The sequence below is a fragment of the Aythya ferina genome, assembly GCF_964211825.1.
Source record: "Aythya ferina genome assembly, chromosome: 3".
NCBI classification, from domain to species: Eukaryota; Metazoa; Chordata; class Aves; order Anseriformes; family Anatidae; genus Aythya; species Aythya ferina.
In genome coordinates, this window is record NC_140298.1 from 109,618,667 (window position 1) to 109,637,738 (window position 19,072).

The following is a 19,072-nucleotide window of genomic DNA, read 5'->3' on the forward strand; positions in this document are numbered from 1 at the left end:
ATCTCTGGCATGGCTGGGTCACTGGGACATTTCACAGAAACAAAAATGTATTTCCTGTATAGACCCAATTAAAATACCTCCGGGGAAATGTTTCATGTGCACTTGAGACCTGAAGCCAAAGCTACCCCACTGGCTTACAGGGAAAGAGATTGCTTCCCAGGGGCTGATGGAAAGGTTGGAGCACCCCCTGCTGCACTCAGTAAAATCAGGCTCAGCAGCTGCTTCTGACCTTGCAAATACCTGGCAGGAGGGTGCTCTGCCCTCCCGGGGGCTGAGCAAGAGGGACACAGCCTCCCACTGCTGAGAGCTCAGATAACGTTGGAGGGCACTGCGGGGCTCAGCCCAGGCTTCCCATGCGACTGAAGCCACTGGCCTCTCCTGATTCACACACGGGGCCTGGAGAAGAAAGAGCAAAATCTCTGTTGTAAAAGGTCAGCTGTACATTTTCTCCTGACTGAATTCCACAGCTGGGTGAACTTTACTTCAAAGTCTTTGCCGCCCATGCACAGGTCCCTGGGGACAGATGGAGTCTGTGGGTTACTTGCTATGCAGGTAATGAGAACCTCAGTTGCTGCTTCTTTCATTTTCCATCCTGATCTTTTTTTCTTTTGTTCACCCCATCATCTGTACGTGTGCTTATGCTGCAGGATCTGGATGCTTTTCTTGCTGTTCTGGCTGGGACAAGGCAGGCAGATGGCTCCCCCAGGTTGGTGAAATGAGATAAAAGGATAGTGGGAGAGGCAAGGATGAGAACTTGTTATTACACTTGTAATGAGACGTGCCTCTTCGCTGCCCTCCAGACCCACTGGCTTATCTGCTCTGTATGTGCTCTCACCAGGTTTTGTACAGAGCACTTGCCATTCCAGGATTTTTTGGATGAAACTGAATAAACTCTTGCTCCAGGGAAAGTTCTTCCAGCTGGAAATCAATGGTGAGTCACAAGTGTCTGCCCCGAGCACCATGAAGTTTGGGGAATCACCTACATGACCACAGTGTGTGTGATCTGGATGCTGTTATCTATGTGATAATTGGTCACTTATCCCAAATAACCAGCAGAACATCTTTGCTGCCTACATCCAGCCTCTAGCACCTCAGTTTGGCCAATATCCCTACTGACGAGCAAACTTGTGTCTACAGCCACAGTCCCCTTTGCTTCTTACATCTAATGTGCCAGGGGAAAGGAGAAAGGATGGTCAGATAAGGAAGGGCTGACATTTGGCTTTCATTGTCCCGAAAACAACACTCTGGAGACTGGTTAATACCCACAGAACACACTCTCCATGAGTTGCTTGAGCAATTAAAGGACTTTTTTTCTTTTCTTTTCTTATTTAACATCACAATGGTCACAAAATGCCCTATATCAGATTGAACAAAGGGTCTCCATTTTGCTGAGAAAAACAAAAACCTATTTAACCAAAATGAAAAACAGCAAATGTTCACATCAAATTGAACAAAGTATGTGATTTGACCCCAAAACAGATTTCTTTCTGTTGAGATCAGTCCACTTTTTTCTGGGTTTCTTTTTTTTTTTTTTCCAATTGATTTGGAGGCAGAACTGAAAAGTCAAGTACAGCAAGGGTGTGGAGAGAAGTGATAGCTTTTATGAGAGCAACTGATATTGCTGGAAAAAGCAGACAAGCCTTCAGGCATAAAAAGGTTGTTTGTTTCCTCCAGCTCTATCAGTTGGTCTCATAAAAGCTATTCTCTCTTCTTCCAAAATTCCTCTCACTTATCTCCTTAGTCTATCCTGGCTGCAAGAATACATCTACTGAAACAGCAGTTATTAGTACTGTTCGACATATAAAGATGACAGATAAATCTTGAAATTACAAAGGCAGCTAGTTAAACCCTATCTGTTTGTACAGATTCTTGTGTCTAACCCAAGACCAAAATAGCTCCTTAATCAGAAGAGCAGATAATTAACAGAATATGATGTTATTAATTCTACCAGCACCAAGAGCTGAGCACAGCCAGCTCCCAATGTGCCTGTTACTTGGCTCCCCCATAGGCTTAACAGCACACAGCACCCTGCCAAGATGAGCAAACCTGACCAATTTGTGGAATTGCCCGTCCAAAGTGAATCCTTTGATCAGAGTGAGCAGCCGATTACCACAACTTGAGGATTTTTAGAAATGGATGGCCCATAATTCTTTTTTTAGAGAGTAAGCTCAGGGGAGGAGACACATATGTGCTGCCTCAGAGGAACTCTCTGTAACAGTACTTCGAGGTGGCTGTGGCACAAGCTCCTGGACACAGTGAAATGGGCATTAAAGTGAACGTGATGTGGGTGAGCTTGAGACATGACAGACCATCACATTCACTCTAACACATACCAGCACAGCTTCGCCAGCTCCTTAACAACACATATTGTTGGAGAACACCCAACCCAGCTGGACCTCTTTTCTGATGAGAGCAAGGTGAGGAGGCCTCAGTACTGCTCTGCACACCGACTTGCCCCAAGCTGTCCATCCCACACACTGTTCCTCAATGCCCTGTTTCTGCAGATCCTTATGCCGGCCCCGTTCTGCTGGATGAGAAACTGGCATCTCGCTGTGGCTATGTCCTCTCAGAAGATGTGTGGGGCAACCCCGTCTTCCGTGCATCGGTGCTTGGCTGCCACGTGGCCAATGAGGTAAGACCTAGAAATAGCCCAAAATCCACATCAGATGGTACAGCTCCTTCAACAAGGCCAGATAGAGATATTAGATGGCATTCCAATGGCATGTTTTGAGAACTCAAGAAACAGTGAACTTGAGTTAGCGTTGATGATGGTGTGTAGAAATGAATAGGCAATGGCTCTTCGGTATGTGGTTTGTTCAGTGTGACTGACATGGGATTTCCTCTCTCCATGAAATGACACTTAGCCTAATGCTGCTGACTAGCTGCCAGCTCTCAAGCATATCCTTATTGCTGCTGCTTTGCCAGAGAGTTTCTTGAAAGCCTCTCTGGAAAGAAGTAGGCATCTGCTTGAAAAAGCAACATTTGCAATGCGATTCTGGCAGATCTTTTCCTGGCTTAATTTGTGTGGTAATGTTCCTGTTAACACATGCCTAGGAACGTAGATCACACACATCTATTAGGCCCAAATTTGCCTCATGTAACTTTAGCCATCTGAAAGATAATGTCTGGTCTAAACTGGTTGTTTATGCTTCCACAATAGTCAATGGAGAGAAACAGGCATCTACCGGAAGGTGATTCACTTCTTCCTAAAATACGTGTAAAAGTTTAGCCTGGATTTCTAATTTCTAAATATTAGTTGAGATGAAATGAACCTAGAAACAGAATATATCAGAGCAGAACTTTCATCTGTTGTCCATGTTTAGTCTAGTTGATCCTGGAAGTCCCGCAGAAGAAAAAGGAAAAAAAAAGAAAAAAAAAAAAAAAAAAAAAAGGTGAAGCTGTATGGGTAAATCTTATGCTGACGTGAACCCAGGGAGTATGCAGTGCTATGCAACAACCAGAATTTCCAGACTAGACATTTCTCTGGAAAAGTTTTGCCTTTGTTTGCTTTTCTGTAGATAAAAACACTTCTATGTCAGATAGAAGCACAGTCCATGGCTTCACATTTGGCTCCTGTAGAGCTGAAGGACCAAGAGGAGCTCTTATTGGAGTCAGTCAAGATGGACACTAAACAGCATTTTTAAGACAGACCTGAACTACCTACATCAAACCAAAATCTCTGGTACTTTGCCTCCATGAAAAGGCACACAGCAGTCATGAATGGGAAAAACACAAACCATACAGTGAGGAAGGTCAGATAATGTAACATAAAGTATCTTCCCCTGATTAGCTGCACCTGAATGCTGTGGGAAGAATATTGCAGGGATTTGACATGAGGCAAAGGCTCTAAGTACTGAGACAATGCCTCTGGCTCAGAAAGCCCCTCTGCATAAACCACTTAAGACAGGCTCATATTTTGGAGGAACTTTCACAACAGCTTTGTTCTCATCCTTATAAACATGCTCTCAGTGCTCCTCCAACCACTTTGACCTCCTCCGAGCCCTCTTGGAAACAGGACACTGGGCTGGATGGTCCCGTGCAGCTGCTCCTGGCTGTGTATGAGCTGGACCTTCCACATGATCTGCTGAATTTCCTACTTTCCTTCCCAGGCAGATGAACTGTTTTCACTGACTGTGAACATCAAGGTCTCCTCATTTGCAAGCATGAGGGCAGCTGTGACCTACACCTACCCTATGTACTGCTCTTACTCCTCCTGGGCTCCAAGAGAAATTGTGTGTGAAGAAAACTACATGGAGGTAAAAGTTTTCCCACTGAAGGCTAAGCTCCATCTATGTTCCCTGCCAAGCACCGCAACCTCCACAAACTCCCATCAGAAGCTGTTTTTATAGCATGTACTGGGTGTGCATGCAGCTATTCAGCATAGAGTGCAACAGTAGATGTTTATTAATAATACACTTACCTGTGAACATAGGTATTTTGCATGCAGTGAAATTCAGTTAAGTGTACAGATGCTGTAAGTTAAGCCACTGCAAGCAAATCAGCAGCCAGGCAGACCAGCAGCCAACCTGTTTAGCTCAGAAGAATACCTCTGTGTTATGAAGTACTGCAGCACTCACAAGAGTGTTATCCTCCTATTTGAAATAACAAAACCTGGAGTTGGCAGAGCTGCACCCCTGCAGCATCAGACAACTCAGAGGAGTGAGACAGAACCTGCCTCCCACTGGGTGGTACTAGTTGAATGCTCAACCTGCTGCCAGCAGATATGGAGGTCCTACATTTTAGGGTATCTAGTCTGCATGTGAAGAGGGAACCAGTTCTGTTAAAGCCTGCTTCCCTATAACTTCTACAGAGATATCCTGATGCCCCTGAAAGTCTCCAGAGTGTGATCTAGTCTAGAGCTTCCCAGATAAGAAACAGGACCTGGTCATGCACAAAGACATTCCCTCTTCTGTACATACATTGCTGCAGATGCCATGGCTTTAACTTCCAGTGTAAGGTCACAGAACTTACCACAGTGAAGAACCTGTCTGGAAACACTTTATTACTTCCAGTGAATGCAACTTGCTAAATCCTGACAGACACTGGAGAAGAAATCTGAAAGCCTCTCTCTGCCTCTCTCTGAATCTCTCTCTCTGCTCCCCATGCCTGTAGTAAAGCTGAAGATTTGTCTGTTCCCAGACAATCTCATCTGTGTTTCCAGGTGTCCGTGAAGACTGATGTCCCTGCAGTTTCAAATGACTACACCGTCGCATGGATGTCAGCCCTGCCAGAGGTATGAAGGGGAGTCTTTCCTAGTAGCTCCCAGCCTGCCTCTGCTTGCTAACTTCATGAGTCCTTAACCTTGGGGAATAGCTCCACCTCTGTCATAAATGGGATACAGAAAAGTCATCAAGTACTGAAAAACCTCTCCAGTTTTCTTAGAGCTCTAGACTGCAGAAAGACATTTAGGTGGGAGAGTAGAGCCATATGCTTCTTATGTTGGTGGAAGCTGAGTACAAAACCAACAAAGGTAGGTGGTTCTTCTCACAATGTGTAGCAAATCAGTCAAATGCCTTGTCAAAAGATGTGGCTGCTAAAATCTTGCTTGGTCCCAAGGTTAGTCTGGAAAAGTTCACAGAAGAGAAATCCACTGCAAAATAATTCATGCAAAGTACAAAGAAGCTACAGATCGCTTAGGAGTCTGAGCTGAAGATTATTTGAGGCTAGAGGGGAAATACATACGCTTGGGGGAAATACATATGCTTATCCTATTTTTCTCATGTCTTGCCCATGTTTAGTCTCATGTTATGTTTCTTCTTATGCCCATTTTTCCTTTTGGTTATCCACTCATATAGTTATCATTTGAGAAGAAGACTGTTCTAGACCTGTACATACATTTCTCTCACCTCATCTTTGACACAGTATGGCTCTATATGATAAAAGGTGGTCTGTCATTTGGACACTGGACTGTTCCAGAAATTGACAGACACAAAGGCAATCATTTTATTAACAATATAGGCATTTTGTCCAAGGAGTTTTGATCAAGACCACCAATCTAAGTTTCTTCCAGGGCAGTTATAAGGCTATCTCTAAAAACACTTTAAAAAGCTATAGAATTCCTTAGTTTTTTATATATTGATAGTGTTTCTTGCCTGGGTGGAATAGTACTGTCCAGTGCAACACCACCTACTAAAGATCCTAGTAGGAAGTAGATGATACAACATCACAGTTTTTAAGGGATTTTGGTAGACTTTGATCTGATGCAGGTCATCTCTCTCTTGCAGACTCAAAATGTTGCATACCAGCTATGGCAACTGATGTTTGTTTCTCCATCAGGGAGAAAGAGAATAATGGTAAGCGATGCAGCAAAACTGGGCTACAGCTTCAATAACACACTGTACCGCGTGTACCTCCGTGCACCCTACCACAGCAATGAGTCTGACATCAGCACAGTAAGTTGTTGTTCTCAATTGGACACAAAACTCTGCTGCTTCCACTACCTCCCTAGAACATCAGTTCACCTTTTTTTTTTTCTGCATCCCAAAAGGTAAATGGTGTAAATATGAACTTGGTCACCTCCACTTCCATGTACAGGCAGCGGTGGCTGCTTATGCTGATTGACACAACTGTCTCCTGTCCTCTTGGTAAGGACTTCTTCCTTGTTCATCAAAATTAACTACTTAAGAAGCTAGTAGGAAAGACAGTCTCCCTATTTCCCTATTACTTACTCTGTAAGAGTTTTACAAGCTGCCCTCCAAGCAGCACAAGCTAACAGCCCATGGCTTTAGTGCCAGACAAATAGGTTCCTTGCTGTGACACTACATAACTTGTGTTCATGGTGCAGTTGTGCCTTTCTCTGCTTTCTCAAACCCCCAAGTTACATGCAGAAGGGCCAGGGAGCCTCCCCTGGTCTAACCCCACTGCTTTGTTTCTCTGCTGTCACATAACTTCGCACAGGGGTGCAGCTCTGTATTCTTGGAACTGACATTGTCTTCTTCTGTGGAAATGTGGAACTAGCCCAGCTTTTTGCAGAAAAAAATTCTCAGATCAATTTGAACAATTAATTTCATCAATTAATTTGATTAACTGATGAGGGAGGAGGAGGTCGTAAGCTGTCACAATCTTGAAACTGTTATTTCAAGGAAAAAAAATTCCATATAAGTGGCTCCATGTCTCATTCCTTTGCCAACAAGACAAAATTCCTATGACCAGAAAGACAATACAACAGGTAAGGGGGAGCCCAACTGTCATTTCTTCTGAATATATTAATTACTCATCTGAAAATGGTGATTCAAGCCTACTTTGAGTGTCAGGGTTCCTGTGACAGAACAGCCATCAGTTGGTTAATAGACTACAAAGTGTTTCATTAGTGAAAGCTGTAGAGGTTCTGTGGTGGAAAGGAGTCAGGGAAAGACAACCATTGCAGGGTGAACTCACGGGAAACTCCAACTGCCTGGGGGCCTTGTGGGACTGTCTGTCTAACTCAACAGATGGTACCAGTTTCACTGACACTACGCTAACATGGACTGTGCCAAGTGTTATCCCAACGTTAGTGCTTCAAGAATCCACCTTTTTGTCAAAAAACATTGTAATGGGAGTCGATGGCCAAGTCATAGTAAACCCAGAGGAGAACAACTACTTACTGGAGCACAACAAGACACACATTGGAATAACGATCCCTATTGGAGCAGAAGGAGGCAAACTAAAGGTTAGTATGAACCTGTCTCTGACTAACATATTTTAGGGGATGCACCATGGAAGACGTTTCCAAACAGTGTTCCAAACAGTGCTTAAAATTGGTGCTTAAAATTCTTACATGCAAGAAATATCAGAAGACCTACATGCTGCCTTCTCTGTATCTCAAAAGCACTTATGCAGAAATTAAGTATCTCTAATCACAAAACATGCTAGACTGTTTTGTTTTGTTTCTTGATAAACTATACTAACTACACTAAGTTAGGAGGGAAGGGATTCCTGGGCACCACTGATCAGTCATGCATGCTCTTACATTATGAAACTGGTGCTGGCACACGTCTGGCCAGGGTTAATGAGCAACTTCCCAGACAATTTCCATGCAGACAGTATGAGTTAGCAAGGGACAGGGTTTACTTCCAGAACGTAGTTTGGATGCAGCCACCTGCTTTCAACACAGTATAATCTATGTCAATCTGTAGTTTACGAGCACAGAGACAATGTCCAAAGAAATGTTCAAGTAGAAGGGAGCTGGCAGGATTCACAGAAGGCTTTTTACCAGTTACAGTTATGAAGGTGATATTGATGTGACTTTGACTTGTCCCCTTCAGAAGTTCACTTTTTGGTACACCAGTGGGCACTTACACCACAGTGTGCACAGAAATACCAGACACACACAGTCTGAAGAACGGCTGGAAGCACTGACAAACTGTCCAAGTGAACTGAGACATGACTGGTAGCCCAGTGACTGCAAAAAAACACATGCAAATATGGTTACTTACTAAACTTACAGAGGACCTCCCAACCCCAATACCTCCTTACTGAGAATCACAGCAGTATCTTAGTCAAACATGGACCAGACAAATGGATCAGGCAGAGAAACAAACAAGCTCCCCAACCAGCAAAATACATCCCAAATTGTCCTAAAATACCATTTGCTCTTTCTAGTGTATGAATTTTAACCTTATTCACTCTTTCCTCCATCAAGGCACTGAGTTTTAAAGCTTAACACAAATTTTACCTCCTAGAGCTCTGTATCTTGTGGTGTATATGGAATCATTTACAGTATTGACTTGTTCTTGGAGCACACGTGGACAGATGCAGACTGGCAAACCACTAAATATACCGTCATCAAAACCATTACTACCCCTTTCATGCCACAAATACCAACTGTTATCAACAGTAAGTCATTTTTCTCATTGACTTTTCCCAGTCTCTTTCTTGTGCTGCAATATACCCTGGTCCATCTGACCTCTGCCATATACCTTTATTCACCATAATGTTCTCAACTTCCGCTTCCAATTTTTTAGCCAACATCAAGATTCAAGGTATTATAAGACAAAATAAATGTTTAGCCTGAATTGATGTACCATCTATCACCTGTCTTTATGAGATAAAATGAAAATTATGAGTTTCTGATAAAAACATGAACATTTCTGTCACTCTAGCCAACATATTTTTCCAGTAGACACTGGGCACTAGAATAAAGATGCTGCATTGTTTGCTTTTAATGACATTTTCCAATGCACTAAGACACTAGTCATCTTTGGAGCTAACTGGATAACTGATATAGGGGAAAAAAAAAAAAAAAAAAAAAAAAAAAAAAAAAAAAAACTCCTAGCATACATTATAGTTTTCCCATATTTTATGTGGCTGAACTATATCCTAGATTTCATTATAGTGAAGGCACAGCATGTGGTAGTGCACCTCTAGAAAGTTACTGAACCCACTTTCTGTGATGTTGTATGTATTTGTTGTTAATCTCCTGCAGCTTGAAGCAATTCTCATGTACTCAGAGTATTTCAGATCTGACTAGAACACAAACAGTCATTAATCAGAGCCATTAAGGAGATGGCTGTTGGCGAAGTTTCCTGGAACATGAATGGGAGGCCACCCCAACTGTCTTAGTTACTTGATCCACATCAGCAGTAATTTGATGTTCTCTCCCTACAGATACTCTGCCAGAGGAAAGGATATTTAATATTGCATTTGGACACTTTCTTCCTGATGTCTCCCTGGTGTCAATCACAATAGGAAATGTGCCATTTACCCTCAGAGAAGCACAGCACCATGGATATAAGATTTATGAAACTTCTTTTTCAAATGGAACAAAAGGATTTATCCTGGAAGTCTCTTTTGATGACCCATATGTTCTAAAGGAGGTAAGGTACAGCAGGCCACTTCAGCAGCTGAGTGGAGGAGGTAGAGCAGTTCCTTTTCAGAACATCTGCCTGGCTTTTATTAACCAACAACCGTTCCTCGATCGTAAAGGTGTCAATAAGCCTAAACTCATCTGAGTTAAGATAAGAGGTTTGTATGTCCCCACCTTGCTCTCCTTAGGCCTCTAGGAGAAATGCAGCATCCAGTGTGATAAGATAGTATGAAGTATGACTTCCTTTAGTCTCTGTCAGCATGGCTAATTTTCAAGAGCAACGCCCAGCAGGAAGAAATCTCTGTTAAATTTGTCCCTTGAAGCAGAAGAGTCTTCGAAAAATAAATCAATTACTGCAATCCTGCAAACAGCAGTTTCCACCATCCAGTAGTTCCAGAACCTACTGTTTATGCAGAGCCATTTGATCGCTGGCACAGGCCATGCACCTCACAAGCAGGTACAGGCTGACTTAGGTTATTCTGAACATATTTTGTTAAGCTACAGACCCTTTTCAATCTAAATATTTGTGAAAAGTATAAACTCACTGAGGAAATTCAGCCTCTCATTTTAGCAGGAGGGCACTTAACTGCAAGTCCTCTACCCCTGTTTCAGCTAAATCACACAGAGCTTCAATGCTATTTTCTGTTACAAGGAACAACACTGTGAACACACAGAATCAGGACTTGCACAAATAATTTTCAGACAGCAGTCAAACCACAATTAAATTGCATTAAGGATCAAAGCAAGCCAAAAATGTTCAGCAAAGCTAAGTATTCCTTTCAGGTTGGATACCAAGTTTTGCTTTGAGAGCACTTTTACTGAAGTAAATAAGTATACTGAGAGATCTCTTGTAGCGGCTCCTCATACCTTCCATCCTACTGATTACTCCTTGTCCCGGGTTCAGACCCCACTCTGAGTAAATAAGAGTAAGGATTTGGATCCAGACCTCCCTCTTCGGGCTCTTTCACCAGTGGACTACAGAGGAAACAGCACCGTGCTCACTTCTGCCTCCATTTTCTGAACAGGCACTACATTCTCCACATTTATGTTTAGCCAAAAGAGCTGTTGAATCCAGTCCAGTTTTCTGAGTAGTTTTAGGCCAACTGAAGCGATGTTTTTGGAGACAGAGTTATTTGCTAGGGAGCAGAGGGTGCTGGAATAATTATTTAGTGCTGCTCGGGATATACATTCCTGTCTGTGCTGGAATCCATTGCTACTGCAGCCTTACATTTTCTCTCTCTTTCAGTACGTGAATAGAAATGAAACAAAATATACCCTCCTTGTTAACTACACCCTAAGCGTGGGTCCGGAGATGGTGCTCTATTACCATTCTGCAGAGGTGGAATGTGTGATTGCTGATATCGGTAAGCTTTGCCCCAGTATTAACTGTTTTGCATCAACAGCATGGATTTCATTGAATTCAGTGAGAATGGTGTTAGGCAGAGGATGAGAGCTTTTGGGAGAACCCCACCCTTCGATAGCTCATTATTGGTACCATAGCCAACTTGCTGCTTTTCTGATGGCAGCTCTTCTGCATACTGGCAAGACAGTCTGCCCTCGAGACACTGAGAGCAATAAAAACCAGCGTGTAAAAGAAGTTGGCTAGCAAACTCAGTGAACAAGATGCCTCATAACTTGAACATATATCTACTGGCAAAACTTTCAGACATTGCTATGAGTTTCAGTTTGTCCTCAAATGCAATTCTGCCTCTGCGTCCAGGGCAAAACTCAACTGACTCAAATCGCTGTGAACTCCAAAGGCAGCATTTCCATAAAGAGAAAATTATCTGCTAAGAGCTGCACTTAACAGGTTATTGAAACTGCTGTGAGGTCCAGTTGCTATTTCATCAAACATCTTAGATTTTGGATGCCACAAAGGTGACAGAGACTGCTCACTGTCCTGTTTTTATCTTGGAAGTAGCTCTGGGTTCAACCCAGAGGTGGCTGACAAAAAATAAAAATAAAAATTACATGCATGGTTCAGCTTGCATTACAGAAACAGGGAGCAATCCTGGAAGCAAGCTGGCAGGCCACTGCTAAAGCATGAGGATTCCCGATCCTGCCGAGTGCGGGCTGTTCCACCCACATCATGGCCAACAGAGCACAGGCGATGCCAGTACGCGTGTAGCGGCACTGCTGCGGTGCCAGTGCCACATTTACCCATGATGGAAACCCATACCAAACCCTCATTCATCGCTAACTCCTCACCCCACCTTCTTGCCACAGTAATACCAGAAGCAACTGGTTACTGCGATGAAGAAAACCTGTACCTAGCCATTCCCGTTTTTGGCCTGCACCAGTACTGGAACCTGTATCTTGGTGCCAAGCTTCTGAACCGGCACACAGCACTCACAAATGGGTACCTTGCAGCTAGCAACTCGACCCACCTGGTCCTGCAAATACCTCTCTTTGCTGTGGGAGTTATCTATGAGGTACGTGAACTGCGTAACAGCCTTCTTTAAAGCACGTAGGACTCTGCTCATAAAGGCACAGCCTTGCAGTCAGATTGTAGTGCTGCAGTATTACGTGTGCTGGAAAACCTCTAGGGGGAATGACTCTAAGCCAGTGCAAGAAGGACAAGACATAACAGACACAGACCCTTCTGGTAATGTCATATATTATGTAATCTGCAGCGCTGAGTTGTCTCTAAAAGATACGCACCAAGTCTTCAACAACAAATTCCTCTGTATTTTTAGTAAGATGAGGCAAAATGTCCCAAACCGAGCCAGAAACAGTATTTCAATACAGCTTTTATGAAAGAAACTCTTTTAAAGGAACGTTTTGTAGAAATGTTAAATTATGGCAGGGAAAATTGATGTAGTAATAAATATCTGAAGCATTCTACAATAATCAGCCAGAATTTATCTCTCTGTGACAGTAACCAATTAATTCATACCAGAAAACTCGTGTTCCCGTGCTGCATGAGGTTTGAGTTGTTACATTGACTTAACTCTCATGACTTGTTGGTGTTCAAGTGGCACAAGCTGGAGAGCAGAATCTTGTACATATTGATCATGTGCCTTAACAGGAGATCTCTTCCAACCCCTCCTTCACAGGAAGTGTCCTTTCAGAAAATTAAAGCAAGGTTCGATGTTGCCCTAAGGAAAGTGAGAACTATGGAGACCTTACAGATATTCTCCGTTAGCTGCAATTTTAATTCCTCAGCATTTATAAGTAAGTTATACAGACGATCAATCAACAAAAAGATCTGTAAGTCTTCCATTGAGTTTATAACCAACTCTCTGATTTCCTCAGTATGCCACCCAGATGGTACTATAATGATATCTGCTCAGATGAAGACAGTTCCTGCCATTGATATGAGTAAAACCAAACTAAGGGATAGCTCATGCAAGCCTAAAGAGTATAACAAAGGACATGCCTTCTTCATGTTCCATGTCACCACCTGTGGCACTTCAGTAAGGGTAAGCTCATGGCCAGAGCAAATACACCTGCTGGAAGTCTCTGTCTCTCCTGCATTTTCTCATTTGTTGCCCTGCCCCAGCTCCTGAGAAGATTCAGTTTTTAATGAGCTTCCCATATGCACAGTTTGAAGGTGATCACATTGTTTATGAAAATGAAATCTCTTACGAGAGAGAGACTCTTCCAGGCCGGGGCCAGCCGAAAATCACAAGAGATCCAGACTACAGGTAGGAGCAGCTTCTGCTCACTGATGACACTCACTTTGGTGCTGGAAAGTGAAAACAAAAATTGCCCTTTTTCCTATTATAGATTAACAGTCTCATGCTACTACCGAGCAAAAGAGACCGTGATGCTAGGTGCCTTTGTTAGTGAGCCATCCACATCACGTCCTTTTGGCTCCGGTACAATGGTGCCAAGATCAAATATTGCAGGTAGGCAATTCTCTTCCTTCATTCCAAGACTCCTGTGACTTTTTCAGTTGTAAGCTGCCTCCTGCTAAAGAACCTCACCAACATTTCCTTTTCTGCAGTATACAGAAGGATAAGAAAAGCCCTGAATGTAGTTTCAAGAGTGTCCAAAAGTAGGTGTCCTTCAAAGAAAATTGTAACATTTCCAAACATGCTGTGATTTAAATCAAATTTTAACCAATAACAAAATCCCCTGATGTTTTCTTGAGATGAGTCTTTCATGGATTTCTATGAGCCTGATGAGGCGATACTCAAGCGACCCATGGAGTCTGTGTTTCTCGAGATGGAGCTGAAAGATGAGAGCCCTGATGCTGAGTTATACCTGGACAACTGCTGGGTGATGGGGTCTCTGGACTTCAACAGCGCCCCAAGATGGAACATCACCATGGATGGGCAAGTAGTTATTGAAAAAACAATGTTTTTATCAGAGAAACCCTGATCTTCTACAAAGCTTTTGGTCTGTTCTCTCAAATAGGTGTGAGATTAAAAGCAGTGAGTATGTTGCAGAGTTCCTCTCAGTGGCTGCTAGCCCCAGAGTGAGACACCCTTCTCATTTTAAAAGGCTAGCAGTGAGGACCCTGACACATCAGCTGGAACAGGTAAGATTTAGTGAAAGGCTCACCCACCATTTATGGACCCTACTCTATGTACTTCTGAAGATCACTTAAAAAAACAGCCAATGTAAACACCTCACAGGCTTAAGACCTAGCCAGCATCCAGCCCAAGTAGCCTGACTGGTGTGCAGCTTTAATTTAGTTCTCTTCTCAGATCTACTCTGCAATATGATTTCAGTGACTTGAAAGTGGACTGGCTGGAGGAAACAAAATGAAATTCTGGTATATAAACATGATTTTATATGGTGTTTCTGACTTTTTATAGGGGCATATTCATAGCACTTCAGCTCAAAATGTCTAGAACAGAAAAGTCAACTTATGTACCATAGCATCCACATGAAGATCAGCTCTCTTGTCTCCCATCTGCCCAGCCACTCAGCCATCTCCTCAGACAGCAGCCCAGAGGGCAGGGAAACAGAGACATGTGGGTCTGGCCTTACACTTTTGAGGTTCTGTCTTCCTTTAACAGGTCTAAGAAGAGCAAAGAAAGCACCGGACAGTCACCTGAGGGTGCTGTGCTCCTGGTGCACCCAGTTGAGCCGATTCTAGCACACGTACTGAAACAAGCCATGGCAGTACCCCTGCCCAGGCAGCTTAAGTAACCACGATTTTTTGACTTGGCCTTTCATGAGCAGTTCAACTTGTGAACTTGCTAGAAATGAATATGATGCAATTCTGGCATGTGCAGCTTCCTAAATGGGCAGCTGCATCTAGCACGAGATTGAGTTTCTGTCTAGCTTTGATACATAGCCTCGCTGCAGCTCGTGAGGTTTTTGTTTCTCCTGTCTCAGCCTCTCAGTTACCAAACTGCCTGAGGGCTTCTTTGACACCAAAGTCGAAATTCAAGGCAGGTTCAGCTAGAATGTGTGCAGAATGCGCCATATGCAAGCATTCAGCCAGGCCTAAGTTTAATCAGCTGCAACTTCTGCAAAAGGGGAATGAAAGACAAAACTTTGCTCTGCAAAGGGGGATTTGATATGGACCAAGTGGTACTTTTCCTTCTTCTCAGGTGTATGTGCACTGTTTGGTGGCCGTCTGCTCTCCTGGCAGCCCCTGCAGAGGACAGTGTAGCCCAAGCAAGGAGAGGAAGGGTAAGTGCTCAGGAGGAGCCACTCCAAAGCACTCCTGGCATGATGTCTTTAAGGGATTTAGGACCCCTCGTTTTGGCATCTAAAATGCCTTGAAAACAGACCTGGTAACATTACCTTTAGCTCATACTTTAACACATTAACACTTACAGTGCAACATTTACGTGTTCTTGAAAAACCACAGATACCCGGTGTGTCATTCTCATCCTTTCCAGGTCACTGTTCAGCCAGCCTCCAGGGTTATGTACTTGCTGGACCAGTCCAGATTGTCGATCCAGATCTAAGATGAGGCACATAAACTGAATTTGGTAAGAACACCAGGCCCTGTGATTTCGCCTAGACAGGTCGCTATGTTTTGTGACACAAGCAATACATAGCCTGTCCTTTGAGACCCTAGGTTCTGGGACACTGCCTCCATTTTGATCTCCTCTCTTTTCAAAAGCATTTAGGGGCAGAGGCAAAAACTAGGGAACAGGCAGGGTTTGCAGTCTCCTGGTCTAAGCTTGACCCCTAGGAGAGGGAAAGAGGAGAGCTACCTGCCAAGTCAAACACAGGTGGTATGGCTCTGGAGAAGGTGCCAGCAGTGGAGCAGTGCAAGCTGGAGTTGGGCTATAGAAGGCAGTCTTGGAAACTTGGAAGATGTTATTTCATCAGATTTTCAACTGGACTGCCCCCAGCAGTCATCACGATTCAGCTGAAAGAAAATGGATCCAAAACTTTAGAAACAAGCACAAATTGCTGTCATATCCCAAATTCTTTCCAAGGGTCCAAATCCCACAGCCTGTTAGGGTTTACCCTATAGCTTCATCAGTCTTTGGAGGACCAGAGCTATTCAGCTGTGTACTCCAGCCTCACTCCTCTCTTCACCGTCTGTGTCCCCAACAGCACCTGAAGGCTCTGCTGTGCTGGCTGCTTTATAAATGTGCAGCTAGACATGGGAATTACCTTTTACAGTGATCACTAGGATTATCTTGCTTGAAGTGAAAAGTCCAGACTGTGGGACTCAGGACAGCTCTACAACACTGGAAAGTGCGAGGGTCTGCCAACAGGATTAGCCGATGTTGTAACCTGTTGCCTTTCTGAAGTGGCTACACAAGAAAACTTGCCAGAAAATAACCCAAAGCTTCAAAATAACACTTCTTGTTTCTTCCAGCTGTTGAAATATGGACTTGCAGATCACTAAAATTATTCCAATCCTGATTATGGCTGCTTCTTGTAATACTTCATAAAGTGACTGCCAATCCCCCCATATGAATGTCAAGTGCAAATCTGAAAAGTCAAATAAAAATACATACAAAGCAATGTAAGCGCAGAACATCTCCTTGCTAGCCTGCAACAGCAACCATCTGGTGTTCTAACATTGGCTCCAAAATGTCAAGCAATCTGCTACTTAGGGCCTCTTCCACATGCAACACAATGTCATACTCGTACATTTTTTTTCCATTAGTGCAGAATTTTTGTTAAAACGTTGCATTGACCTGAGCTTCTTGGAGAAGTGTTAGCTCTCTGCTTTCTTCTCACCTGCCCATGTGTGGAAAAAGCCTAACTCTACAAAATGGGAGAAGCCAGATGCTCTCACACATTTCACCTGGTGTATATTTTTGTGTGTGTTCACAGAAAACATCTTGTTTAAGAGACTAAAAATTAGAAAGGTTACTTTTCAGAGGGGAAGGACAAACCAGATACATGACCACCTGTAAATCACCCTTGGGATTTTCCTATGCCAGCTGAAGGTGTGACTGCAGCGTCAATCAGCATCCAACAGCAGCAAAGATGGGGCAATTGCACCCATGCTAATTCGGGCTAATGTGTGCTGTGTCTGGTGGGTTTGCACAGCTCATGCAGCCTGAGTTTAGATTGCACAGACTGATTAGCTTCCCAAAATCTGCAGTCCTGCCTGCGATTGCTGAATAAATGTAGTCTTCAAGCTGTATGTATGAAGGACTAAGTGTTGTCGAAAGGATGCGGGCGGTGCTGAGCTCCCAGGACCCGACAGAGCAGCGGGGCGATGCCCTCCCCTCCCCTCTGCTGTATGAGCAGTGCGCTCTGCTGTCCGCAGCCAGCACTGCACAGCCCAGCAGCCGCACCGCTCCCGCTTGTTTTCCAAGGAAATGCTTTCCCCAGTACTGATGCTAACACACTCACTGCTTTCTGTTAACCTAAAAAGCGTTTTGCAATCTGTAAACTAGGATGAAGGTTAAATACTGATGACTAAATCCAGGCTCTCCTTTTCCCAGTCCTCACGGGAGGCTCTCTTATTCGACACAGGTGCATATCCAGTCCCTATTGCATTGCTGAAGTTCACTCACTTTGCATCTTGCAGAGATTTCCCGAAAACACCTCTGCAGCAAGTAGAATATCCCAAATCTTTCCCTGTCGCCCTGAGAAGCCAGGAAGGGGTCCAGCAGGGTTCCCTACCCACCCACCACCTGACAGATGGGGAGACAATTCCCTCCTGGCAGGTTGGGAGGTGAAGGGAGGAGGTGAGACACACCTGCACTGCCATTTCCACAAGCATTTCAGGCTCCCACATGCTCACAGATCAGCCAGAGAAAGTCCATGTGCTTGGTTGCCTCCGCATAGCTTGGTTGCTCTTCTTGACATACAAACTCTTTCATGGTCGGAGTGCATCTTGCCCACACTAGGACTTGGTCACACAGTTGCATGGCGCATTGTTTTACATCTAGGTTATCCTGAGCTCACTCCCTCTCCTCAGGCACTGAAGATGGAACTTCAACAGCTAACTTCCAGGTTTTGGTTTTCAGGCCTATGGACTTAAACTCTTTTTTAGGCTAAGCCCTCAAAAATTATTTTGTTCACACTATTCTGGTTGAGCAAGCTTTCATTATTCAACCAGTGCAGAGAAAAGGCATTAGGGAGGTGCGAAATATGTTAAATGTGCAGTAACACATACACGGGAGCAACAGTACAAGCCTGGAAAGCACTGATCAGCTTTTTTCATAGAAAAAAAGGGGAACCTTACTTGAAATCTACTGTTGTGGTGTCCATGGCAAGGATGGAACAGCTTTTCCTCACTGGGATATGAAGATATCCTTCAGGTGCTTTTCATGTACAACACAAAGACAGGAATGATGAAAAAGCTGTTGACCATGGGCCGTAGGGAGTGATGCCATGGACTGCATCCAATCCCTGCTCATGGACAAAACGGTTCCTCCATGAAAATCTTCAGAAACGGATTGGATTTCAGCCAAAATGACTACAATGTGCTCCTAGGTGGGCCTCCACCTCGACCCAATCCCACAGCAAACTTTTTCATCAAAAGCAACCAGCCCTTCCATCACGCACGGAAGCCACAGGCTGAGGTTGAACCTTTTCTGCAGACCCATCTTCTGCCTCAGACCTACAATAATCTACTAACACAGACACACACTCACAAAATGTTATTTTTCTATTAGTAGTTTTACGTTTTGGATGCTGTTTTTGCCTCCTCCTGAACCTCGGCCTTTCTGAAAGGGGCCAGCAGAGCTGTGCAGCTGAGCTGGACTGACACGAAGGCATTCATTCCCCCATATAATACACCTTTCACTGCTAATTTTTAACCTACTAAATGGGACAGCGCATGGTGCAGTCCTCACTGTAACAGCCAAAGATTCTCAGCTTTTTAATGCTGACTTACCTCTGCTGTCCACACAGAAGCCTGTGAAAAATGAAATGTATTTCTTGCCCCTTGACAACCTA

General features: G+C 43.8%; 1 protein-coding gene and 1 long non-coding RNA gene across 5 annotated transcripts; one reads left to right on the forward strand and one right to left on the reverse strand.

The window, feature by feature from the left end:
- Positions 1 to 320: 320 nt before the first annotated feature.
- On the forward strand, positions 321 to 17,099 carry LOC311435226 (uncharacterized protein). 4 transcript variants are annotated; one of them, XM_084516024.1, is made up of 23 exons: positions 321 to 552; positions 648 to 706; positions 839 to 931; positions 2,505 to 2,632; positions 4,110 to 4,256; positions 5,162 to 5,233; positions 6,225 to 6,392; positions 6,488 to 6,584; positions 7,431 to 7,648; positions 8,661 to 8,814; positions 9,586 to 9,794; positions 11,031 to 11,148; positions 12,011 to 12,216; positions 12,841 to 12,958; positions 13,040 to 13,206; positions 13,331 to 13,431; positions 13,514 to 13,635; positions 13,734 to 13,784; positions 13,881 to 14,064; positions 14,147 to 14,270; positions 15,295 to 15,376; positions 15,589 to 15,681; positions 16,991 to 17,099. In XM_084516024.1, exons 1-22 carry the CDS (start codon positions 524 to 526, stop codon positions 15,660 to 15,662), a joined length of 2,721 nt encoding a protein of 906 aa, XP_084372150.1. In that variant the 5' UTR covers positions 321 to 523; the 3' UTR covers positions 15,663 to 15,681; positions 16,991 to 17,099. The 4 variants fall into 4 exon arrangements, with proteins under 4 accessions (XP_084372150.1, XP_084372148.1, XP_084372151.1 ...); XM_084516022.1 differs by lacking the exon at positions 16,991 to 17,099 and adding an exon at positions 16,259 to 16,671; XM_084516025.1 differs by lacking the exon at positions 16,991 to 17,099 and adding an exon at positions 16,527 to 16,671.
- LOC311435227 lies at positions 8,025 to 10,803 on the reverse strand. Its single transcript, XR_014692004.1, has 2 exons — positions 10,652 to 10,803; positions 8,025 to 8,380 (listed from the first exon to the last, which is right to left on the reverse strand). It is a non-coding gene; the product is annotated as an uncharacterized lncRNA (long non-coding RNA).
- Positions 17,100 to 19,072: the final 1,973 nt, after the last annotated feature.